We start from the raw sequence: 27015 nt of genomic DNA, 5'->3' as shown, positions 1-27015 counted from the left end.
TGATCCTACCTGCCAAAGACTTCTCATGTCCCCTCCTTGCTCGTCTCAGCTCTCTCTTTAGATCCTTCCTCGCTTCCTTGTAACTATCAAGCGCCCCAACTGAAACTTCATGCCTCATCTTCACATAGGCCTCCTTCTTCCTCTTAACAAGAGATTCCACTTCTTTGGTAAACCACGGTTCCCTCGCTCGACCCCTTCCTCCCTGCCTGACTGGTACGTACTTATCAAGAACATGCAATAGCTGTTCCTTGAACAAGCTCCACATATCCAGTGTGCCCAACCCTTGCAGCCTACTTCTCCAACCAACACATCCTAAGTCATGTCTAATGGCATCATAATTGCCCTTCCCCCAGCTATAACTCTTGCCCTGCGGGGTATACTTATCCCTTTCCATCACTAACGTAAAGGTCACCGAATTGTGGTCACTGTTTCCAAAGTGCTCACCTACCTCCAGATCTAACACCTGGCCTGGTTCATTACCCAAAACCAAATCCAATGTGGCCTCGCCTCTTGTTGGCCTGTCAACATATTGTGTCAGGAAACCCTCCTGCACACATTGTACAAAGAACGACCCATCTAATGTACTCGAACTATATCTTTTCCAGTCAATATTTGGAAAGTTAAAGTCTCCCATAACAACTACCCTGTTACTTTCGCTCTTTTCCAGAATCATCTTCGCCATCCTTTCCTCTACATCCCTAGAACTATTAGGTGGCCTATAGAAAACTCCCAACAGGGTGACCTCTCCTTTCCTGTTTCTAGCCTCAGCCCATACTACCTCAGAAGAAGAGTCCCCATCTAGCATCCTTTCCGCCACCGTAATACTGTCCTTGACTAGCAGCGCCACACCTCCCCCTCTTTTGCCCCCTTCTCTGAGCTTACAAAAACACCTAAACCCCGGAACCTGCAACAACCATTCCTGTCCCTGCTCTATCCATGTCTCTGAAATGGCCACAACGTCGAAGTCCCAGGTACCAACCCATGCTGCCAGTTCCCCTACCTTATTTCGTATACTCCTGGCATTGAAGTAGACACACTTCAAACCACCTACCTGAACACTGGCACCCTCCTGCGAAGTCAAATCTGTGCTCCTGACCTCCATACTCTCAATCTCCCGTACACCAAAACTACAATCCAGGTTCCCATGCCCCTGCTGAATTAGTTTAAACCCCCCCAAAGAGCACTAACAAATCTCCCCCCCAGGAAATTCCCAAGTATCATTTACCCATACCCCCGATTTTGGGGGCTCCGAGTCTCTCCAGGATAATAGGATCCGTCTCTGGGCTACCAAGGAGGCAAAGGCCAAAACATTAGCCTCTCTCGTCCCCTGGACTCCCAGGTCATCTAACACTCCAAAGATTACCACCTCTGAACTTGGTTTTTAGCACCGTGGATATGACATCGGCAAATCCCTGCCAGAATCCCCTAAGCTTCGGATATGTCCGAAGCTTAGAGGATTCTGGCAGGGATTTGCCGATGTCAGTGCTCCTAAACTTGTGCCCCTACATGATGCCGACTCCACCTGCTCCCACACTGACCCCTCCGCCACTACCCACTTCCCAATCATGGCTATATTTGCCACCCAGTAATAGTTCCTGAAGTTCGGTAGGTCCAGATCCCCACCCCTCAGCTCTGCTCCAACAGCACTTTCCTCACTCACATTAACCCGCTTAGAAATGGCTTTTGAGATAAAAATAGAGAGACATAGAACATAGAACAGTACAGCACAGAACAGGCCCTTCGGCCCTCGATGTTGTGCTGAGCAATAATCACCCTACTCAAACCCACGTATCCACCCTATACCCGCAACCCAACAACCCCCCCCCCCTTAACCTTACTTTTTAGGACACTACGGGCAATTTAGCATGGCCAATCCACCTAACCCGCACATCTTTGGACTGTGGGAGGAAACCGGAGCACCCGGTTGTGAGCACACCTTGTGAGCTAAACCAGCCCCAACCGTCATCTTTACGGTCTGTGCCCTCCCCGCTAATGACAACCGGAGCATGTCCCACCTTCGGAACTCCTCCTTCATTTGCACAACTGACTGGGCCAGATTTAATTAGGTAACTGCTCCCATTCCCGTGCCACCTGAATTCCCAAGTATCGGAAACTCCTCCTACCACTTTTAAACAGCAGCTCCCCCAGCCTCCTCTCCTGCCCCCTCGTCTAGATCACAAAAACCTCACTCTTACCCCTGTTCAATATATACCCCGAGAGTCGGCCCAATTCCCCTAAGATCGGCATAATCTCTCCCATCCCCCTAACGGGTCAGAAATATACAGGAATAGGTTGTCCGCATACAACGAGACCCTGTATTCCAACCACCCCCCGGACTAGCCCCTTCCAGTCCTTTGATGCTCTCGGCGCCATCGCCAATGGCTCCATAGCCAAAGCAAACAACAGTGGGGAGAGTGGACATCCCTGCCTCGTCCCCCGGCTCAGTCTAAAATAGTCAGAGCTCACTCTGTTCGTCCGCACAACTGCCACCTGTGCCTGATACAGCAACCGGACCCAATCTACAAAACCCTCCCACACCCAAACTGCACCAGGAGCTCCCACAAATACTTCCACTCCACCCAATCGAAGGCCTTCCCCGCGTTCATAGCAACCACCACCTCCACCCCTCTCCCCTCGGAGGGCATCATGATGACATTCAAGAGCTTTCTAACGTTGGCTGTTAACTGCCTACCTTTGAGAAATCCTGTCTGGTCCTCCCCTATCACCCCCGGAACACAATCCTCTATTCTCGAGGCCAAAATCTTGGCCAGCAATTTGGCGCCTACATTTTGTAGGGAGATTGGTCTGTGTTACCCTCATTGTTCTGGATCCTTTTCCCGCTTCAGGATCAATGAAATCTAGGCCTGTGACATTGTCGGGGGAGAAAAGCCCCCAGTTCCCTAGCCTCATTAAATGCCCTCACCAGCAGCGGACCCAGCACCCAGTAAACTTCTTATAAAATGTCACTGGTTATCTGTCCGGTCCCGGGGCCTTGGCCGATTGGCTCCAATCCCTTTACTACTTCCACAATCCCAATCGAGGTCCCCAGCCCCTCCACCAACCCTTCCTCCACCTTTGGAAACTAAACCTTCCAAGAATTGCCTCATCTACATCACCCCAACTGGGGGCTCCAACTCATACAGCCAACTGTGAAATTCCTTGAACATCCTGTTCACCCCCACTGGGTCCAAGACTGTGTTTCCCCCTCTATCCTTCACTTCTCCCATCTCCCTGGCCGCCTCCCGCTTCCTGAACTGGTGCACTAACATCATACTGGCCTTCTCCCCATACTCATACACGGCCCCTCTCGCCTTCCTCAACTGCCCGACCGCCTTTCCTGTGGATATCAGACCAAACTCCACCTGCAGCTTCTGCCGCTCCTTCAACAGTCCCGCCTCCGGGGCTTCCTAGTGGCTTCTATCCATAACCAACGTATCGATTTCTGCCCGCTCCACCTTCTCCCTATGAGCCCGTATCAAAATCAGCTCCCCCCCTAACTACTGCCTTCAGTGCCTCCCATACCATTGCTGCCGAAACCTCCCTGGTGTCATTTATCTCCAAATAATTCTGGATGGCCTCCCTCACCCACCCGCACAGCAGCTCATCCTCTAACAGTCCTACATCCAATCTCCAATGCGGGTGCTGGCCCCCCTCCTTGCTCACCCGTAAATTAACCCAGTGTGGGGTGTGACCTGACACAACAATCGCCGAATACTCGGCATCCACCACCCCCGCCAGCAAAGCCCTGTCCAAAACGAAACAAATCGATCCGGGGGTATGCTTTGTATACATGGGAGAAAAAAGAAAACTCCTTCGATCTTGGCCGTCTAAACCTCCACGAATCTGCCCCTCCTATCTGCTCCATAAACCTTTTAGATCCTTCGCCGCGGCTGGCAACCTCCCTGTCCTTGAACGATCCAACTTCGGATCAATAACCGTATTAAAGTCCCCCTCCCCCATGATCAGACTAGGTAAGTCCAGGTCCGGGTTCTTCCCCAATACCCGCCTCATAAAATCCACGTCATCCCAGTTTTGTGCGTAAATATTCACTAATACCACCGGCATCCCCTCCAACTTTCCACTCACCATAACATCCCCCCCCCCCGAGTCTGCCACTATGCTTCCTACCTGAAATGACGCCCGCTTATTGATCAAAATTGCTATTCCCCCTAGTTTTAGAGTCGAGCCCCGAAATACCTGCCAACCCACCCCTTGCTCAGCCTAGTCTAATCCACTACCCTCAGGTGTGTCTCCTGTAACATTGCCATGTCCGCCTTTAAGCTCTTCAACCGCGCGAAGACGAGAGCCCTCTTGACCGGCCTCTTCCACCTTCTGGATCGCCTGGCCTTGGGCTTCCAGTCTCTACTCCTCATGATCAATCCCCGTCTTAATCGGATCCAGGTATTCCATTCTTTGCTGAGCAAATTTCTCCTGAAGAAAGTCCACCAGCTGCTCCGTTGACCACTGGGCCGGCAGTTTCGGTTCCTGACCCTCCGCCATATTTGGCCAACAATTTCTCCTTTTCAGACCACTCTGGTCCACGAATCCATACACTGGTGGGAAATCCTTCTCCTCTACTTCACCAGTCTCCTGTTTTGACAATCAAATCTACCATAAATTGGGGGAAAAGATTCAAAAGGTCCACCACAAGCGGGAGCTACCACTCACTCCATGGCCGCCACCGGAAGTCCTGCTGGTCTGATTATTACATAACCAAGGAGCTGTGGACACCAGCCATGGTCTCAGAGACAGCTTGCAAGTTTGAGGGGGCGAGAGAGCAATTAACTGCCTGGGCACAAGTCAAGGTCACTGGTGGGAAGGGGAAGCAATGAGAAGGGGCAAACTCTGGTAGGCAATGGTTGTAGAGGAAAACTCCTGCCGCTATATTAGACTCTTTTACAAATTAAATATTCAGTGGTGTCTCCAGGAGTCCTTTTAAGGGCCTCTGGATGAGTTGAATCAAATAAATCATAGAACGTAAAGGCCACTTGGCCCACCATGTCTGTGTCAGCTGAAAAACAAACCCTCCATCTGTATCCCACTTTCCAGCATTGATCCATGGTCTTTCAAGGTTGTGAAACTTGAAGTGCCTATCCAGACACCTTTTCAATCAGTTGAGGGGAGTCTGCCTCTGCCACCCTTCAAGGCAGTGCTCTCTGGAGGGGCACTCCGGTATGGCGCAGGGAGGGTCACCCACATCGTGGTGGCCTGCTGCATCCTCCACAACATCGCGCAGCAGAGGATGAACGCCAGTCCTCGTCCGACGAGGAGGATGCGGGGGAAGGCGAAAATGGGCAGGACATGGAGCCCAGGCAGGCCGCACATCGTGTGCGCCAGATCCAACATGCATGGGATACCCTGATCACCTCCGGGTTCACCGACTGTGTGGAGGGGCAGGGGGCGGGGGACTGACATTGCATCCCACCCCCACACCACCACCGACCTGGAACTCCCTCCTGATACATACCTGCTGCACTATGGGGTGTGGGCCTTGGGGTGACAGTATCAGCGGCACTGTTCACGGGATGGAGAATGATGACAACCTGCTCTGTGATGAGCTCCAGTGCTCCGCATCATATGACAACGTCTGACTCCTGCCCACGATAGCACTTTCCACCGGCCACCTGGGTGAACTCTGCATGCGAGCTGGCCATCCCATCACATGGTGCCCTTGGATCCCTGGGGTGGGGGCAGTGGGACGCCGGAGCGGTGAGCGCTGGCTGAAGTGCCATCCCTGAGCCAGGACCACCCCCAATGTCCACTATTCCCCCCACCCCATCTACACCCCTCTGCAGCCAGCCCACCCCTCGCATCCATCGGACACAGCACCATGGCAGGTTGTAGCATTGTGAACAGGTGTTTAATGTGAAAACATCCAAGTATGTGCCCTAGCACCAATCACTGAATTGTGCCCTTCACTCCTGCCAACTTAACTGGCATCCACTGGCCTTACGGGCCCTAACGCTACGTCTTGGTGGATCGCCAGATGGTACTTCAGGAGTGGAGGTGGCCTGCTGTGATTCCCGCCCGGTGACCAGGGTGGTCCGCTTTGGCGGCCATCTTCTGGGGCGACCGGGCCTGGCGTGGTACCGCCCTGTTCTGCCTGCTGCCCAACAGTTGCGCCAGGGAGGATTGGGGGTGGGTGGGGGGAGTTCCGGCACCTCCTGTGGGAGTCACCGGCATGGGCCCCATCACCTCTTCCTCCCTCGGGGTGCCGAATGGTCCTCGGGCTACTCCGTGGGACAGGGGTGCAAGCGGAGCAATGCCCTGAGGATCCCTCGCCACCTGGCGCTGCCAGTCCTGCATGCAACACTCATCACAGCCAGGGTCTGTATGCTTGCAGCCAGGGAGCATAGGGAGTGGTCCACCTCCGTCTGGGACTGTGCCACATAACCCAGTGATTGCACCGTGTCCCTCTGTGTTTGTGCCATGTCGGCCATCGCCTGGGTAATACTGCCGACATTCCCAGCTGTGACTGGGCCACGCTGAGGAGCTCCGTCTCAATCTCCAGGTGAGCATTTGTGTGGTGCGCATCACATAGTGTCCCAGGAGCCTCTTCTTTTTTTAAACAAATATTTTATTCAGGCATTTATAACAAAACACACAAGTACAGATGTAACCATAGTTCAGCGCACAACACACCCCTCCACCTCCCATAATTCCTGCCTGAGCTAGACCAAAATAGTCTTAACTCCCCCCTACCCCCCTCCCCTATTGAATCTCCTGACAGTTTAATTTTCTTTGCAGATGTCGATAAACGGTTGCCACCTCCGAACAAACCCTAACATTGATCCTGTCAGGAGCCTCTTCATCGAGGTGAGTGTCTCTGGCTTGGTGGAAGGTGTTGGAGACAGCTGTGACGGGAAGTCAGTGTCATCACTGGACTTGAGCTCCGGGGTGTCCTGGGTCTCGGGCTGTAGGCTCGTGTCCATGTCGGTATCATACTCTGCTCTGCCCATTACCTGGCTCTAGGCGGAGAACACCAGATGGACCCACCCCATCACCAGCAGGACATGCTACGCACCAGACAAGATGCATGCTTGAACTATGGGCCTGGGGTGGGATGGTGTGAGGGTGGTGCGGGGGTGAGAGTGGTGTTGAGGGGGTGTTTGACACACACATCACGGGGAACCACAACTCAGCTGGGTCTCAATTTCTGGCCCAACGCCAATCTCCACCCTGGCGACTACCCTTTTGCTCGGGCCTATCGACCATGTCCAGTCTTTTCCCGCTCCCAGGATTTATGGGCAGCCTTCTCCTGGGTGGGGGAACAGAAGACGTACAGTGTCCGACTGTCCGACTCATATAGCCCAGGGGGTGGGTAGCTGGTGGCTTCAGTGGCCAGGGCACCCCGGCCATGGTGGCTGGTTTGGTGTCGACATGTGATGCAGGGTTGGAGTTCAGCCACCCTCCGGGTTGGGGATGGGGGGTGGGGGGGGAGAGTCGGGTTATGGGTGTGTGGTGGGCGGGGTTAGTGCCAGGGGCACTGCGCTGGCTACCCACCCTGGCCCCCCCTGAGGAGGTCAGGTAGTTTCTTCTGACAATGCTGGCCGGTCGCAATGGTATTGTTTGCAGTGCTGACCGCCTCTGCTGCGCCCAGTCACGGCGAATGGCAGTGGCTGGCAGCCTCTTTCCCGGGTCGGGGTCCAGGGTCGCCTCCCTCTTCTCCACGCCATTCAGCAGCCTCTCAAGCCCAGCGTTCTTGAACATTGAGGTCGCTCTACTTGTTGCCATCTTGTTGTCTGGAATGGTGTGTGTGGGGAGTGCAGTGTTTGTATGCGGCTGCAGCTTGTCAGCCTCCTTAGTGTCAATCCCGAATCCGGCTTTGCCAGCTGCGGCATTAGTGTTCCGTGCCAGTTCACCCCAATCCCATACCCACCTCCTGGCCACCTCCCGCTTCTCCCCCAGCCCTGGACGAAGCCCCCCCCCCCCCCCCCCCCCCCCCCCCGGCCAGCAGCACAACTGTCAGCAAACTATGGCAATGTTGGACACTTTGCGTACCTCCTCTCTTTCCCTCAGCAGCCACGGCGCCTGTCACGAATTTTGAAAGCACAAGTGAACGGCGCTGTCGGGAATTCCCTCCGGTGGAGGGGAGAACACTGGGTCAGGCCTGCAAATGATACACCAATGGCGTTTACTGTACTTGCCGATTGGAAAACATCGACAGCGCTGATGGGGCACTGGACAATTGCGATTTGGTGTGAAACTGGCGCCGGCCACGATTTCTGAGTCAAAACCGATTTCCGCCCCATCACGTTTCTTGAGCTGCATTCAGTGACAAGCTGCTATCTTTGTGGTTGCCTGCCTTAAATTGGCTTAAGGACAGAAATCAGTGAATCGTGGTGAATGGGTGTTTTTCAGATTGGCATGAGGATGACATGGGGAGAGATTGATGGGGTGTAAAGGCTACAAAAGAGAATATGCTGGAAAATCTCAGCAGCTCTGGCAGCATCTATAGGGAGGGGAAAGAGCTAACGTTGCGAGTCCAGATGACTCTTTGTCAAAGCTAACAGTACGAAGTCTCGCAAGACTTTGTACTGTGCTCACCCCAGTCCAACGCCAGCATCTCCACATCAAAGCTAACAGGCAGAGTGATGTGTTGGGTACTCTGGATCTGTGAAGACTGCGTATAACCTAGCAGTAACATAGACAGGCTACCAACACTTGTAGAAGTATAACTCTATTTTATTTAACTATGAGCTGTTAAACATACTTGCACTGTGGGTCGACACTATGTTAGATTGACTGGAGACCTATGCCTAACCTGACCAGCCTATACTGCTAGCACATAGTAGATGTTTGTGCTACTGACTGTGGGCTCTGTCTGTCTCAGAGGCTGCATCCCGAATGAGCGGGAAAACTAGTGCCCTCTGGCTTTATAGTGACAGTGCCCTAACTGGTGATTGGCTGCTGTGTTGTGTGTGTTGATTGGTCTTGCAGTGTGTCAGTCAGTGTGCGTCTCTGCACCATCATATACTTATGTGTATATTATGACACAGAGAAAGTGGGAAATATTTATATTGTGGAGTGAGAATGAAAGATGAGTCATAGCCACAGAAACCCAGGGAAACTGGGTGCGAATGGCCATAGAAACCAAGGGGAAAGAGTGTTAATGGCAGTCCCCAGAGAGAATAAAAAATGTGACAGGTCAAACAGCAGAGAAACTAACATCAGAGGATGAACTGCAGATGTGGGGGGAGGGGAAGGGCGTAGGAAAGAGGAAAAAGGTGAAGGAAAGGTGGATAAGATTGGGGGAGGGAAATTAAATATATATTCAGAAAGAAAGAAATGGTAAAAGACAGTTAAAATGAAATGGGATGAAAACAAATGGGTCGAGGTGGGGTAGAGCTAATCATCTGAAGTTGTTGAATTTGATATTCAGGCTGGAAGGCTGTAGCGTGCCTAACCGGAAGTTGAGACGTTCCTCCAGTTTACGTTAAGCTTCACTGGGTGTAAGGACTAGTTGGCTTAAAATATAAGCCATCAACTGGAACAAAGTTCCAGAGAACTGAGGTGGACCTTTTAATCAGCGTACCTCGGAATATGACCATTCCAGTGACTGGACTTCTTCTGGGGATGGCAGACAGGGCACTATCCCTTCCCCGCCTCTCTGGGGATGGCAGACAGGGCACTATCCCTTCCCCGCCTCTCTGGGGATGGCAGACAGGGCACTATCCCTTCCCCGCCTCTCTGGGGATGGCAGACAGGGCACTATCCCTTCCCCGCCTCTCTGGGGATGGCAGACAGGGCACTATCCCTTCCCCGCCTCTCTGGGGATGGCAGACAGGGCACTATCCCTTCCCCGCCTCTCTGGGGATGGCAGACAGGGCACTATCCCTTCCCCACCTCTCTGGGAATGGCAGACAGGGCACTATCCCTTCCCCGCCTCTCTGGGGATGGCAGACAGGGCACTATCCCTTCCCCGCCTCTCTGGGGATGGCAGACAGGGCACTATCCCTTCCCCGCCTCTCTGGGGATGGCAGACAGGGCACTATCCCTTCCCCGCCTCTCTGGGGATGGCAGACAGGGCACTATCCCTTCCCCGCCTCTCTGGGGATGGCAGACAGGGCACTATCCCTTCCCCGCCTCTCTGGGGATGGCAGACAGGGCACTATCCCTTCCCCGCCTCTCTGGGGATGGCAGACAGGGCACTATCCCTTCCCCGCCTCTCTGGGGATGGCAGACAGGGCACTATCCCTTCCCCGCCTCTCTGGGGATGGCAGACAGGGCACTATCCCTTCCCCGCCTCTCTGGGGATGGCAGACAGGGCACTATCCCTTCCCCGCCTCTCTGGGGATGGCAGACAGGGCACTATCCCTTCCCCGCCTCTCTGGGGATGGCAGACAGGGCACTATCCCTTCCCCACCTCTCTGGGGATGGCAGACAGGGCACTATCCCTTCCCCGCCTCTCTGGGGATGGCAGACAGGGCACTATCCCTTTCCCGCCTCTCTGGGGATGGCAGACAGGGCACTATCCCTTCCCCGCCTCTCTGGGGATGGCAGACAGGGCACTATCCCTTCCCCGCCTCTCTGGGGATGGCAGACAGGGCACTATCCCTTCCCCGCCTCTCTGGGGATGGCAGACAGGGCACTATCCCTTCCCCGCCTCTCTGGGGATGGCAGACAGGGCACTATCCCTTCCCCGCCTCTCTGGGGATGGCAGACAGGGCACTATCCCTTCCCCGCCTCTCTGGGGATGGCAGACAGGGCACTATCCCTTCCCTGCCTCTCTGGGGATGGCAGACAGGGCACTATCCCTTCTCCGCCTCTCTGGAGTGAAAATTAGGTCTGACAAGACACTTTCTACTGAGAGAGGTCTGCCGGGAAATGTCTGGACTCGAGATTCCTGATTCAGCTCTCCTGCCATCCACCTTATTATGGACCTTTCAGTTTGTTCTCCCTGCCTCCTCCATCCATTCAGAATACATTCCATTTTGCTCTTTCTTCAGTTCTGATCAAACGTTGGGAGGGTGGAGAGGGGTGGTTTCTGGCCCCCTCCCCCGCACCATTAACCGGAGGGACGGGACCTTCCGGAACTGTCAATATCGACAGGACTTTGCCCCACACCCACTGCCGCCAGGTGGAGCGGGAAGATCTTGCTGCAAAGTTTCAGCTGTTAACTCTGCTTCTCTTCACAGATACTCCCGACTTGCTGGGCATTTCCAGCATTTTCTGTTTTTATTTTTAATAGCCTATACCGTTGAGTTTTAAAAGAGATATCTGCGATAATAATGACTACTCTGTTTTGGACTTTCCAAAATTCCCTGGATTCTAAAATGATCCCAACTAATTGGGTGCTAGCAATGTGACACTGGTATTTAAGAAATCAGGGAGAGAGAAAACAGAAAACCACAGGTCAATTAGCCTCATATCAATGGTCAAGAAAATGTTGGAATCTATTATTATGGACGTCTTAACAATAGACTTAGAAAGTCATCATATTGCGAGGCAAAGTCAACGTGGTTTGTTCAACAAATTTATTAGAGATTTTGAGGAGGTAGCTAGTTGGGAAGATAATGGAGAGACAGTAGGTATCATCTCTCAGAGAGAGGTTAGTGTCATTCCAAATACCAGCAGTTTTGAGAATCGCATTTAGATGTAAAAGTTCCCCAAGATAAAAGAAAGTAAGATTTATGCCAACTAATCTGCATCAAGCTATCAGCATGGAGGATGAATCTATACAGCAGCATAGTTACCCCCAAGCAGACGTTAATAACTCTGATATCGCAGAAGGCTAACGGCACTACAAAATTGTAATAATTCTGGAGATTCTGTTAACAACAAGCATAGTTTACTTTATAAAATAATCTGGCTACATGTTCAGGTAAAAGGCCATGTGTTAGGTAGAATGTGGACCTTGTTGTCCTGTGCGTAGTTGTTGTTGGATCAGGCGTGGACACTTCAGACAAATACTTTGTCTCTTAATAATAAGTGGGATGATGCACTACCATCTCATAAGCATGGACTTCCTGCCCACCATATTGGAGGCTCTGTTCGAGCCACAAGACGGGCACTTTCTGACCACATTTCTCGACCAGAGATTATCTTGAGATCCTGCCTGGCCATCCTGTGAGCAGTGTGTGGGGGCTGGGGAAGTGAGGCAATGGCAGATGCCAGGGTGGCTAGGAGAATGTTCAACCAGAAGAATGGGTAAAACATCAAAAGAGAAATTAATTATCAAACTGCATTATACTCATCTGAGCGTACCTTAAATCTTCGGCATCGGGTACTTTCTCTGTTAATGAAACAACATAGAATATTCATTTGATCTGAATGAGTTGGGTGTGTTTTGGGGGTATTTGATCTGAATGAGTTGGGTGTGTTTTGGGGGTTATTTGATCTGAATGAGTTGGGTGTGTTTTGGGGGTTATTTGATCTGAATGAGTTGGGTGTGTTTTGGGGTATTTGATCTGAATGAGTTGGGTGTGTTTTGGGGGTTATTTGATCTGAATGAGTTGGGTGTGTTTTGGGGGTTATTTGATCTGAATGAGTTGGGTGTGTTTTGGGGGTTATTTGATCTGAATGAGTTGGGTGCGTTTGGGGGGTATTTGATCTGAATGAGTTGGGTGTGTTTTGGGGGGTATTTGATCTGAATGAGTTGGGTGTGTTTTGGGGTATTTGATCTGAATGAGTTGGGTGTGTTTTGGGGGGTATTTGATCTGAATGAGTTGGGTGTGTTTTGTGTATTTGATCTGAATGAGTTGGGTGTGTTTTGGGGGGTATTTGATCTGAATGAGTTGGGTGTGTTTTGGGGGGTATTTGATCTGAATGAGTTGGGTGTGTTTTGTGTATTTGATCTGAATGAGTTGGGTGTGTTTTGGGGGGTATTTGATCTGAATGAGTTGGGTGTGTTTTGGGGTATTTGATCTGAATGTGTTGGATGTGTTTTGGGGGGTATTTGATCTGAATGAGTTGGGTGTGTTTTGGGGGGTATTTGATCTGAATGAGTTGGGTGTGTTTTGGGGTATTTGATCTGAATGAGTTGGGTGTGTTTTGGGGGTATTTGATCTGAATGAGTTGGGTGTGTTTTGGGGGTTATTTGATCTGAATGAGTTGGGTGTGTTTTGGGGTATTTGATCGGAATGAGTTGGGTGTGTTTTGGGGGGTATTTGATCTGAATGAGTTGGGTGTGTTTTGTGTATTTGATCTGAATGAGTTGGGTGTGTTTTGTGTATTTGATCTGAATGAGTTGGGTGTGTTTTGGGTGGTATTTGATCTGAATGAGTTGGGTGTGTTTTGGGGGGTATTTGATCGGAATGAGTTGGGTGTGTTTTGGGGGGTATTTGATCGGAATGAGTTGGGTGTGTTTTGGGGGGTATTTGATCGGAATGAGTTGGGTGTGTTTTGGGGGGTATTTGATCGGAATGAGTTGGGTGTGTTTTGGGGGGTATTTGATCTGAATGAGTTGGGTGTGTTTTGGGGGTATTTGATCTGAATGAGTTGGGTGTGTTTTGGGGGGTATTTGATCTGAATGAGTTGGGTGTGTTTTGAGGGTGAGGAAATGAACAGAAAGGTATGATGGGTAGTTATGCCAAGTTAGGAGTAAATCTTACTCCAGTAGAATAATTTAGGTTAGCGGACTTTTAAACATCTCTAGCTTAGGCTGGAGAAAATGGCTAAGTCTAATTGCCTGTAACTGGGATTTCCCAAAGCATGAAGAGGGGATGGGCAGCCACTAGGACCATTTCTTTGTTGTAGGGGTTACTGGGAAAAAGGGCTTCAGGCCATTTTAAGGAATGTGGGGAAAGCCTATGGGAGCTTTGCATTCGTTACCATTACCTTATTTGGTCGTGTGTATGTGAAACTTGATGCTACATCAATGTATATGAAATGAGATGCTTTGTCCCTTTGTCCTCACTCGTTCTGGAAATTTCAAGAGACATGTAGTCTCCTGCCTTTTTATCAGAGTGAGTGGGGCTTGCAAGCTGTTTGAAATAAATGATAATCAATACCTACAATCTGACTCAGGGTTTGACTGAGAACCAGACTGAGGGCAGAAAGAACTCAATATCTTCAAGGGGTATTTGATCTGATTGAGTTGGGTGTGTTTTGAGGGGTATTAGAACATAGAACATTGGTATTTGATCTGAATGAGTTCATAGAAGCATACAATTTACAGTGGAGGAGGCCATTCGGCCCATTGAGTCTGTACCGGCTCTTGGAAAGAGCATCCTACTCAGGCCCACACCTCCAGGCCATCCCCGTAACCCACCGTAACATTTTTGAACGTTAAGGGCAATTTAGCATGGCCAATGCTCCCAACCCACGCACCTTTGGATCGTGGGAGGAAACCGGAGCACCCGGAGGAAACCCACGCAGACACGGGGAGAACATGCAGACTCCGCACAGACAGTGACCCAAGCCGGGAATGGAACCTGGGATCCTGGAGTTGTGAAGCGACCGTGATAACCGCTATGCTACTGTGCTGCCCCCACTATGCTACCGTTAGGTGTGTTTTGGGGGTATTTGATCGGAATGAGTTGGGTGTGCTTTGGGGGTATTTAATCTGAATTGAATACATGGTCTGTTGTTGCGGACTTTGACCACTTCTGTACTTTTGCTGGCTTACTGACATGGTGACTGAGCTCTATTAAACAAAGAATGCTTTTATATTTGGTTAACTCAGCTCATTGGAGAAGATATACTGACACTGACTCTTCATTTACAGACAAAACTTGACACTGACTCCTCTGTTATTGACTATCCTGACAGTATAATCAAATGCCACAAAAATATTGATAAGTCACTTTGTAACAAAGTTGATATAGTTTGCGAGCACAATCAACATGTTTGCATTTCTCTACGAAAAAGTAAATATCCTTTACCTGTGTTTGGAGATTTAGACATTTTGTGCATCCAGCTCTTGGATAATATTCAACTGATTGATCGGAAATGCTGAAAGTTAACAAATATTAAAAATATATAGTTATTCGTGTTGGAAAAAGCATAGCCTAGTTTAAAGCCCATTTGCTTCACATTGGAATCCAAGGATTTGACCCATTTTTTATTTTTACCTTAATTTTTAAATTTAAAAAAAAATTGCATTAAATTGAAGACTGTTTGCCTGTCAGGATTAAGACATCAGAGGAAGTGTTGGTATGAAAAACTTGCAGTTGAAGCAAATATGACCTAGTTCAATTTTCTCTTAGTAAATATCAGCGAATAGCAATGTGCATGAGTAGAAAAGGAGGGATTGTTTCCAGTTAAAGGGAAGTGAAAAGGGTTTACAGTCTGCAAAGGTAATGAGGCAATGTAATGTCATTATTTTTTAATATAAATTTAGAGTACCCAATTCATTTTTTCCAATTAAGGGGCAATTTAGCACGGCCAATCTACCTACCCTTCACATCTTTGGGTTGTGGGGGCGAAACCCACGCAAACACGGGGAGAATGTGCAAACTCCACACGGACAGTGACCCAGAGCCGGGATCGAACCTGGGACCTTGGCGCCATGAGGCAGCAGGGCTAACCCACTGTGCCACCGTGCTGCCCTCTAATGTCATTGAATTTTATTTGACCCAAAAGAGGACCCAATTTTTTTTTGTATTTGTTTATGGGATGTGGGCATCGCTGGCATGTATTACCCATCCCTGAGGGAAGAGTGAACCACATTGCTGCTACATGTAGGCCAGACCAGGTAAGGACGGCAGATTTCCTTCCCCAAAGGACATTAGTGACGATTCGGGGCTTTTCACAGTAACTTTGAAACTTCATTGAAGCCAACTTGTGACAATAAGCGATTATTATTATTAGTGCAACAGATGGGTTTTTACAACAGTCGAGAATGGCGTCATGGTCATCATTAGACTTTTAATTCCAGATTGTGGCAATGCTGCTGTTGGGACTGGGGTGGGCACAGTACAACACCAGGTTAAAGTCCAACAGGTTCATTTGGAATCACGAGCTTTCGGAGAGTAGCTCCTTCACCAGGTGAGTGAAACACTCACCCGGATTCCAAATGAACCTGTTGGACTTGAACCTGGTGTTGTTAGACTTCTTACCAATTCCAGATTGTTATTGAATTCACATTTCACCATCTGCCATGGTGGGATTTAAACCTGGGTCTCCAGAGTATTACCCTGGGTCTCTGGATTACTAGTCCAATGACAATACTACTACACTACTCCCCCTTGAATCAAAAAGGTGACAAATAAAATACTTGAGGAGATGTGAGCTGTGTTGGGAGTGGCCATGTGAGATTTCCTGGGGTGTTGTTGGGGGGGGGGGGGGGGGGGGGGGGAGGGAGAGAAAAGTTGAAGTATATAGTTTACAGAAATCATTTTTAAATCAGCTACCCGGCCTGAATTCCCTTCTCGTGGTCAAAATACAAGAAAAACAAGAAGTGTGATCAGTCGGCCAAGTTTTACTTTGGGATTTGGTTGGTGGCAATTGTCATCGGCCAGACCATAAACCCTACCCTGTAGTCTGTGATCGGGATGAGAGAAGCACACACGGAAATTGGTCTATGACAGTTTGGGGCTTTCTTCACAGTCGTGCCGGGAATGCGATGGAAAGCCCGGGTTAAGGGGTGGGCATGTGGGACGGAGCTGAAGCCGCGGCGACACGTTGGCGCGCATAGGCCGCGCAGGCGCAACCGCCTGCCCTCGCGACCAGGCCACTCACACCCAACCGCTTCCCCTCGAGGCCAGGCGAAGCCGCGCAGGCGCAACCACTTCCCCTCGCGGCCAGGCCAGGCCGCGCAGGCGCAGCCTCCTCCCCTCGAGGCCAGGCCAGGCCAGGCCGCGCAGCCGTGGTTGCCTCTCCCCGCCCCGGTGAGGGCGGATCGTGTGTGTGTGGTGGGATCCGGGATGAAGCTGCGCAGGCGCGGTTGACGCCTGCCTGAGTGTGGGCGGAGCTGCGCATGCGATTTGGCGCCGAGGCGCGGCTTCGGGAGAGCGCCGTTCCCTCTTCCCGAGAACAGGTAAACATTTACCTTCAATGGAGTACAGCTCCTCCTGCCGTTATAAAGGGAGGCTCTCAGAGCTGAAGTTAAAGTCTGACAAGTTTACTATTCTGTCATGAGTTATGCTGATTGCAACCTTGGTTCAAACATGGACAGAGCTGAATGACAGAGGGAAGGTCAGCATTAGACTGAATGCGGCATCAAGGAGCCCCAGCTAAACTGGAGTCAATGGGAATCAGGGGGAAAACTCTCCGCTGATTGGAGTCATACCCGCCACACCCGATCGAGGTGAAACTGCTCATTGGCTCCGAGGCAGATTTATATGGTCCTATCCCAAATTCTGTTCGAACTGCTGAATACAATTGTAAGAGGTCTTCCAACACCAGGTTAAAGTCCAACAGGTTTGTTTCAAACACGAGCTTTCGGAGCACTGCTCCTTCCTCAGGTGAATCAACCTTTCACCTGAGGAAGGAGCAGTGCTCCGAAACCTCGTGTTTGAAACAAACCTGTTGGACTTTAACCTGGTGTTGGAAGACTTCTTACTGCGCTCACCCCAGTCCAACACCGGCATCTCCACATCATGAATACAATTGAGCATTGGAACTCTTTAGAAAGATCTGCAAATGGAAATCAGACTGTTTTGTGACTCTGCACATATTTGTTTTCAATCCCTCCACTGACCACAAAAACTGTCATACCCATCTCTCCTATTTTAATTTGATGCCTGCCCACTTGTGCTGTTTTGATGTGTCTCTGAGGGCAGATGTATTCATAAGAACTAGGAGCAGGAGTAGGCCATCTGGCCCCTCGAGCCTGCTCCACCATTCAGTGAGATCATAGCTGATCTTTTGTGGACTCGGCTCCACTTTCTGGCCCGAACACCATAACCCTTGATCCCTTTATTCTTCAAAAGCCTATCCTCATTTTAAAAACATTTAATGAAGGAGCCTGAACTGCTTCACTGAGTAAGGAATTCCATAGATTCACAACCTTTTGGGTGAAGAAGTTCCTCCTAAACTCAGTCCTAAATCTACTTCCCCTTATTTTGAGGCTATGCCCCCGAGTTCTGCTTTCACCCGCCAGTGGAAACAACCTGCCTGCATCTATCCTATCTATTCCCTTCATACTTTTATATGTTTCTATAAGATTTTGCCCCCCCCCCGCATCCGTCTAAATTCCAACGAGTACAATTCCAGTCGACACAATCCCTCCTCGTAATCATCATAGATATCATTGAATTTGCAGTGCAGAAGGAGGCCATTCGGCCCATCAAGTCTGCACCAGCTTTTGGAAAGAGCACCCTACCCAAGGTCAACACCTCCACCGTATCCCCATAACCCAGTAACCCCACCCAACACTAAGGGCAATTTTGGACACTAAGGTCAATTTATCGTGGCCAATCCACCTAACCTGCACATCTTTGGACTGTGGTGTTGTATTTTATATTTTCCCCGCGTCTTGACTGTGATAGAGAAATACAAGCATGATTCATTAGGTAAGCAAAACTGAACTTTATTTCCGAATTAGAACTGACTGCTAGCAGTAAATGGCTGATACTTGGAGTCGGAAAGCAGTCAGTACAAACTGCTGAGTCCGTCCCAAGTCTGCGATATTACAGAAAAGAAGGCGATTCTTATACATTATAGGATCAAGATAACATGAATACAACTTGGTCAGGAATTTGATCGAAAGTAAAACATAAGTAATAATCGTTACAATGGCGTCACCTTGCTGACCTTTAGGGGACTGGAGTCTCATATCATCTTGTCTTTGTTTTAAGAACTGGACAAACTTGTTTACATATAGGAAGAGACAGTTGTTCAGCTTGTTATGTATTGAGACTACATTTAGGCTCATGATGAAAACACCCTATCTTAGAATTTTAGAGTCACTCGGTTCTTCGGTCAAGTCGACCTCGGCTGTGTATATCTGTGTATTTTGAATCTGTGCCTTAGGTTATGTGAAAATCCATTTAAATTCAATTGTACTAAGAAGACTTGACTACTTTTCCCATCATGCCATTATTTGCTTCACACAATACCACAGTGGGAGGAAACTGGAGCACCCGGAGGAAACCCACGCACACACGGGGAGGATGTGCAGACTCCACACAGACAGTGACCCAAGCTGGAATCTAACCTGGGACCCTGGAGCTGTGAAGCAATTGTGCTATCCACAATGCTACCGTCCTGCTCAAACCCCTTCAGCTCTGGGATTAACCTAGTGAATCTCCTCTGCACACCATTCAGCGCCAGTACGTCCTTTCTCAGGTAAGGAGACCAAAACTGAACACAATACTCCAGGTGTGGCCTCACTAACACCGTTTACAATTGCAGCATAACCTCCCTAGTCTTAAACTCCATCCCTCTAGCAATGAAGGACAAAATTACATTCGCTTTCTTAATCACCTATTGCACCTGTAAACCAACTTTTTGCGACTCATGCACGAGCACAGCCAGGTCTCTTCCACACAACTCAGCCAGCTAACATAAACTCTCAGCGGTTTCAACACTTGGAAAATAGAAGACACCATGTCGCTGAGAAAGCGGAGACAGGATTGTTCCTGTGCTGTACTTTTCTTTGTTCTTGTTAGTTTAGACGGGCAGCATGGTCGGCGCAGGCTTGGAGGGCCGAAGAGCCTGTTCCTGTGCTGTACTTTTCTTTGTTCTTTGATGACTGAATAAGGATATGCCTTTACTTTCTCTTACCCTTCATTTTAGCTTTGAGCAGCATTTCCAAGTTCAGTGATAAAAAAGTAATGGCAAAACTTTTCAGATCAATCGGTTTCCATCACAGCCATCAAGTGATGCCTGATTTGCTGACTATTTTCAGTATTGCCTGTTTTAAATTCAGGTCCTTTGCATTCTGGGGTCCGTTGGGGTCAATTATCCTGTCCTTGCTCAATGTTGACATAAGTTCAACTCACCAGGGGCTACTAGATAGTGATTAAGAGCAGGAAAACTAGATGATTTTCTTTCTCTGGGGAAAGGAAGCTTTAATGTCCCAATTATGGGCCTAGACTCAGGGAAAACTGGGGAAACGAACGGGACATGGATTTCAAAGGCCGGCCGGCGTGGGTCCAGAAGGTTGGCCTGTTGGCAAAAGTGGGTCTTGGGGGGGGGAGTTTGAAAAACACTGACATACGAAGAGTTGGGCACGTTCTGGGTTTATTTAGTTGCTGAAGGAGTTTCAAAATTTGATTTGCGAAATTGGAAGCGCCCATACAAAACCTAACAGAGCGGTGGGGGAGAGCTTCACTGGACCACATGGAATGGGGTGAGGAACTATCTTGTTCTGAAACGGGCACTCATACAAGCTCCAGCATTGGGATTACCATGCTTGGGCTAGGTATTTCATTAGCGAAACTCACCAACAAGGCTATTCGCCTTTTCAAAGAACAGGCAAATTCTAGCTAGGTTACAAACCAGCTTTGATAATAAACCTACCCAGGCCAGACCAGAGTTTTAAAGTAAACTTTTAAAAAGTTTTTGAAGCTTTAAAAGGATGCCACGGGGCCTCTTGCAAGATTTGCGGCCCTCCTGACACATCGTGAGATCTAACAAGATCTCCCGAAACGTTGTGACCTGGATCTTGCCCTCACTGGGCTGAATCCAGATTTACATGTTTAAGTGATGAGTTGGCCTCACTGAACTATGTCTGTGCTGGAGTCTCCCAAGGCCCAGCATCAAACACCGGTGATGAAGCCATGGCACCGTTTAGCACTGGTCCACACAAATATGGACCCGACGTAATGGCACTGGATGGAATCACCATGGTCATTGGAGGTCCCTGTGTGGTCGGGCTCTGGGAAGGGCATCACCCTGGCACCTTGTCATTGCCACCCAGACACCCTGGCGGGGTGCCAGGCTGGCAGTCCCAATGTGCTGGGTGGCAGGTTACCCATGCCGGGGATAGGGCCACGGTGTGCCCTGCCCTTGTGGGGTGGGCTCAAGGGCTCCCTAACTAGTCATTTAAGACGTTGGGGCCTTGCCGAGGTTAGTAAAAAAACAGTTCCATTTGATGGTGGGGTAGCTGCAGGCGCCGAGAAAAACACCGTCAAATGCGCCCAAACCCCTTGTTTTTTTTTCACGTTAAATTGTACCCACGAGCCGTACGGTGGCACAGTCGTTAGCAATGCTGCCCCTCAGCACAGGGACCCGGGTTCAATTCTCGTCTGTGTGGAGTTTGCACTTTCTCCCGTGTCTGCGTGGGTTTCCTCCGGGTGCTCCAGTTTCCTCCCACATTCCAAAGATGTGCAGGTTAGGGTGGTTGGCCGTGCCCATTAGTGTCGAAAATATTAGATCGGGTTACAGGGTTATCGAGATAGTGTGGGGCCTGATCCCCAGGTACTCTTTCAGAGTGTCAGTGCAGACTCGATGGGCCAAATGGCCTCATCTGCACTGTAGGTATTTTGTGCACGGTGCCACAGTGGTTAGCACTATTGCTTCACAGCAGCACGGTCCCAGGTTCAATGCTGGCTTGAGTCACTATCTGTGGGGAGTTTGCACGTTCTCCCTGTGTCTGTGTGGGTTTCCTCCGGATGCTCGGGTTTCCTCCCACAAGCCCCGAAAGAAATGCTGTTAGGTGAACAGGCACTGGAGTGTGGCAACTAGGGCTTTTCACAGTAATTTCATTGCAGTGATAATGTAAGCCTACTTGTGACAATAAAGATCATTATTATTATTAATTATTATTAGTTTGTGAGGAAGATGTTGGCGGCCATACCAGACCTGGATGCTCACCAGTTGATATTGGGGGAGATTGGAATATGGTGTTGGACCCGAAGGTGGACCCCTTGCTGGTCCCTTCAGGGAGGGGTAAAGGTGTTGGCCGGGCACATGAAGGAGCTGTGAGGGGTGGACACGTGGAAGTTTTTGCATCAGCAGGATAGTGAGAATTTGTTCTTATCACTGGTGCATAAGGTGTACTTGTGCTGGGGAAGGCACTGCTAGCTGGGATGAAGAAGGCAGAGTATTCATCGGACCATGGGTGGATGTGGTCTTGGAGAAGGGTCCGGCCCAGAGGCCGGCGTGGAGACTAGATGTGTGTTTGTTGGCAGACCTGAATCTCTGCATTAAGATGGCGAAGGTGATTGAGGAGTATGTGGAGTTTAACCGAAATGGGGAGGTCTCCTCGTCAGGTTTGGGAGGCATTGAAGGCGGTAGTGAAGGGTGAGGTCATTTAATTCAAGGCGAATGTGGATAGGAAGGTGTGGGAGGAGTGGTAGCTGCTGATGGAGGAGATATTGAAGGTGGAGGATCCGGAGCCAGGACTTTTGGTGAGGAGGAAGGGGTTGCAGGCAGAGTTTGATCTCCTGTCCATGGGGTGAGCTGCTTGGCAGTTGAGGAGAGCATGGGAGGGGGAGGTCAGTTATGAATGAGTACGGTGAGAAAGGCAGTCAATTGCTGGCGGGCCAGCAGTGAGGAAGATCGTGCGAATCAGGGATGGAATGGGGCCTCCCGGCTTCTATTGGCCAGGTTGCGGTGCACTGAATTTTGCAGCTTGGCCATAAAACCACGTCCAGAGAGCAAGTGTCAAAAGCACAAAGACTGCAAATGCAAGGGCGCGATTCTACAGCCGCATTGTGCTCTCGCTTGAGTGCAGCGTGACTGGAGAATGCCAGGAAAAACCTGCAGTGAGCCTCCCGGGTTTCCGAGTCTCCCGGGTTTCTTCAAAGTCCTGCGAGATGCCAGAGTCGGAAGTCCGGCCTGAATGACACTCATGGAAACCATCCTCCCTCGATTCCTCAGCCTTCCCAGGGAGGCTGCAGCCGGGCAGTGATCAGTTCTGGTCCACACAAACGTGGACCAGATGGATCAGCACCCGGGGGTCTCTGGGACCACTGGAGACCCCAGGGTGGCCAGGATAAGTGCAGGGTGGCTCCCTGGTCCTCCCCCTGGAATGTGGGCCCCTTGGCACTGCCCAGCTGCCGTCCTGACACTGCCAAGGTGCCCGGATGGCATGCCAAGCTGACAGGAGCACTGCCTGGGTGCTAGTGCAAGGGTGCCCGAGTGCCAAGGTGGCATGACCAAGGACCAGGGGGAAAGGGGGGAAATGAGGTTGGGCCCATGAAATGAGGATGGGCGGGGGGAGTGCAGGGCAGGTAAGTAGGGGCCTCTGGGAGGATGATGAGTGGGAGTCCTAGAGGGGAGGGGCTGCTGTAAGGGGGCTTGGGGGAGGGGGGGTGGTGACCCCCCCAGAGACCCCAAGAGACCCCATAGCAGTTTGTCCTCACTTGGGGGATGTGGGGTAGTGTCCATGTGTTTTGGGGCTGACTTTGCTCATGGGGGGGGGAATCCACACCCCCACTTATAGATTGGGCATCCTTTCAAAATGGGGACGCGATCTGAGTTCAGCTTCCCAGTGCTCAGAAAAGTTCTCAGTGTGGGCTAAACCGGTGAGAAACTGTCCAGGGCCCAAAAACTGACTGAGCGACTTTGAACAGCGATGGGGAAGTCACTGAAAAAACATCTAACCTTTTGGGGAGAATTGTGCCCCAATACAGAAAAGGGAAACAAACACAGGGGGCGCGATTCTCCCATATGGGGAGAAATCGTAAGGCTGGCGTCAAATCCGGGCGGGTTTGACGCCAGCCCCCCCCCCCCCCCCCCCCTTCCCGACCGGGAACCGATTCTGGTCCCCGGTCGGGGCTAGCATGCCGACGCCGTAAACTCCGGCATCGCGGGCTTAACGAATTTCGTTAAGCCCGCTTGCCAGAGTTAGCACCGGCTGACGCGTCATATGACGTCAGCCGCGCATGCGCGGATTGGAAGACTCCAACCCGCGCATGCGCAGATGACATCATCGCGCATTTGCGCGAAACCCGCGCATGCGCGGGCCGGGATGCCCCTCAGCCGCCCCGCGAAGTGATACAGCGGGGCGGCGGAGGGACAAAGAGTGCGCGGGCATCGGGCCCGCTGCCCGCGATCGGTGCCCACCGATCGCGGGCCCATGGCACCCTTGGCACGGCCGTGGTACTGCCGTGCCAATCGGTGCCATGGTTTTAAAAATCGAGAGTTTACGGCCGTTTTTACGAACGGCCAGACCAGGTGTGTTTGCCGTTCGTGAAAACAGCCGTAAAGGGCTGGGAACTCGGCCCATCGATCAGCTGAGAATCGCTGCTGGCCGTAAAAAAACGGCGGCAGCGATTCGTATCGGGAGTCGGGCGTGGGGGGGGGGGGGAGAATAGCAGGAGGGCGTCGGAACAGAGTAGCCGTAAAATTTTACGAGCCACGCTATTCTCCGCACCGTCGTGAGTGCGGAGAATCGCGCCCAGGGAGATTAAAAAGAGGGAGGAATGAAGGGAGAGACAGAGGGAGATCTAAAAAATACAAAGTGACCTCAGGAAGTGGAGAGTAGGCAAGTCAGTGTAAATAAGAAAAAACACAATGATCTGATTGACCAGTTATCTTTTTCAGTGGACTGAGTTGTCCACAAATTCGAAATGATCCTTTTCTATGATGCTGTTTAACTTACTATAAAAAATAAGTTTCATTTTCACCCTCTACTCAATTCATTCTGATAAATCATGTAATTCAAGCTGAACCAGTGGTTGAGAAATGTATTAGTTAAATTCAGTGGGTGTGTTTTACAGATAACTCAGTTGAATTGGGTGGGTGTTTCACAGGTATATTGGGAAAAATTTAACCTAAAACTTTCTCAGTGTGGTAGTGAGCAGGAGCTGCCGTGACCTTCCTGGCTCTCCGCCCGGCCAGCCGTCACTGTTATGAAACATTAATTGGTCCACTTAACGTTACCCCACGGGCTTCTCGCCACAAATCATGGTCCCACCGGCTGATTCATTCGGCAACTTCACTCCGCTCACCAGCCCCCCCGCTGGCAAGGGAGAGCAGCACTTAAACCGATCCTGCCAACCCCACTGAGCTCACACCCAACCCCACTCACCTCACACCCAACCCCACTCACCTCACACCCAACCCCACTCAGCTCACACCCAACCCCACTCAGCTCACACCCAACCCCACTCAGCTCACACCCAACTCCACTCCGCTCACACCCAACCCCACTCCACTAACACCCAGCCCCACTCCGCTCACACCCAACCCCACTCACCTCACACCCAACCCCACTCACCTCACACCCAACCCCACTCCGCTCACACGCAACCCCACTCAGCTCACACCCAACCCCACTCAGCTCACACCCAACCCCACTCAGCTCACACCCAACCCCACTCTGCTCACACCCAACCCCACTCTGCTCACACCCAACCCCACTCAGCCCACACCCAACCCCACTCGGCTCACACCCAACCCCACTCACCTCACACCCAACCCCACTCACCTCACACCCAACCCCACTCACCTCACACCCAACCCCACTCAGCTCACACCCAACCCCACTCACCTCACACCCAACCCCACTCAGCTCACACCCAACCCCACTCACCTCACACCCAACCCCACTCACCTCACACCCAACCCCACTCACCTCACACCCAACCCCACTCACCTCACACCCAACCCCACTCCGCTCACACCCAACCCCACTCCACTAACACCCAGCCCCACTCCGCTCACACCCAACCCCACTCAGCTCACACCCAACCCCACTCAGCTCACACCCAACCCCACTCAGCTCACACCCAACCCCACTGCGCTCACACCCAACCCCACTGCGCTCACACCCAACCCCACTCAGCTCACACCCAACCCCACTCAGCTCACACCCAACCCCACTCAGCTCACACCCAACCCCATTCCGCTCACACCCAACCCCACTTCGCTCACACCCAACCCCACTGCGCTCACCCCAACCCCACTCAGCTCACACCCAACTCCACTCAGCTCACACCCAACCCCACTCCGCTCACACCCAACCCCACTGCGCTCACACCCAACCCCACTCAGCTCACACCCAACTCCACTCAGCTCACACCCAACCCCACTCCGCTCACACCCAACCCCACTGCGCTCACACCCAACCCCACTCAGCTCACACCCAACCCCACTCAGCTCACACCCAACTCCACTCCGCTCACACCCAACCCCACTCCGCTCACACCCAACCCCACTCCGCTCACAACCAATTCCACAGCTCACACCCAACCCCACTCCGCTCACAACTAACCCCACTCCGCTCACGCCCAAGCCCACGCTGCCCACCCCCCATACTTCCCACCCCCCATACTGCCCACCCCCCATACTGCCCAACCCCCATACTGCCCGCCCCCCATACTGCCCGCCCCCCATACTGCCCAACCCCCATACTGCCCACCCCCCATACTGCCCGCCCCCCATACTGCCCGCCCCCCAAACTGCCCGCCCCCCAAACTGCCCGCCCCCCAAACTGCCCGCCCCCCCACGCAGCCCCACCCCCCCCACGCGGCCCACCCCCCCCCCACGCGGCCCACCCACCCCCCCCCACGCGGCCCAACCACCCACCCACCCACCCCCACGCGGCCCACCCACCCACCCCCCCCACGCGGCCCACCCACCCACCCCCCCCACGCGGCCCACCCACCCACCCCCCCACGCGGCCCACCCACCCACCGACCCCCCCCCCCCGCGGCCCACCCACACCCCCCCACGCGGCCCACCCACCCACACCCCCTCACGTGGCCCACCCACCCAACCCCCCCACGTGGCCCACCCACCCACCCCACCCCCCATGCGGCCCACCCACCCACCCCCCCCACGCGGCCCACCCCCCCACACGGCCCACCCACCCACCCCCACCCAACGGTGCCTGTTCGGGGAGGCTGGTACGGGAATCTTGGTGATAGATCTGTGCTTGGCCATCCCCACAACCTCCAGGGTCCGTGCCTTGTACAGGGTGAGGAAACTGAGGTCAACACCCGCTGTCTGTCTGGGCCCTCTTCTGTTATGGGCTCCCTTCTCCTGTGGGACATAGAGGGGGCATTGTGAGCGTAACTCTTCATGGCGGGTGACAGGCGTGGACAACACTGCTGGACATGCTGGTGGATGCCAGGGTGTGCTGGGGAACAGGCGTGGTGTTGTGCTGGGATGAGGGGGCGGGGGGGGGGCGGTTCCAGGTAATTGGCGGGTGCGTCTGGGGATGGCAGACAGGACCGGTGCCAGGGGGCCGTGCCAACGCACCCATACAACCAGGTGGAGGGTGTTGGGCTTCTT

At 51.9% G+C, this 27015-nt stretch overlaps 2 protein-coding genes across 8 annotated transcripts in view; one reads left to right on the top strand and one right to left on the bottom strand.

Moving 5' to 3' along the window:
- Window positions 1-16659, bottom strand: part of LOC119963801 (apolipoprotein L2-like) — a 66533-nt gene extending 49874 nt beyond the window's left edge. For 2 of the 7 annotated variants that reach the window (XR_005460176.1, XR_005460175.1), the window contains exons 1-2: window positions 16418-16651; window positions 14826-14895 (exon numbers count right to left, since the gene is read on the bottom strand). Coding sequence is in view for 2 of the 7 variants with exons in the window: in XM_038793099.1 (XP_038649027.1) it covers window positions 12208-12235; window positions 14826-14856 (59 nt within the window). In the remaining 5 variants the exon portion in view is untranslated. Of the gene's footprint in view, window positions 1-11463; window positions 12123-12207; window positions 12236-14825; window positions 14896-16001; window positions 16037-16417 lie in introns of those variants that run through there. The other 5 variants (XR_005460173.1, XM_038793099.1, XM_038793100.1 and 2 more) reach the window with 5 other exon arrangements.
- A 107-nt stretch (window positions 16660-16766) lies between these two features.
- The window catches only part of LOC119963800 (interferon-induced very large GTPase 1-like), a 72340-nt gene continuing 62091 nt past the window's right edge, over window positions 16767-27015 (top strand). Inside the window, exon 1 of the mRNA XM_038793098.1 lies at window positions 16767-16921. The gene's annotated coding sequence lies outside the window, so the exon portion shown is untranslated. The remainder of the gene's footprint in view (window positions 16922-27015) is intronic.

The sequence above is a fragment of the Scyliorhinus canicula genome, chromosome 3, assembly GCF_902713615.1.
Source record: "Scyliorhinus canicula chromosome 3, sScyCan1.1, whole genome shotgun sequence".
Classification (NCBI taxonomy): domain Eukaryota; kingdom Metazoa; phylum Chordata; class Chondrichthyes; order Carcharhiniformes; family Scyliorhinidae; genus Scyliorhinus; species Scyliorhinus canicula.
The sequence above is the reverse complement of the archived record's forward strand: the minus strand, read 5'-3'. Positions and strand labels throughout refer to the sequence as shown.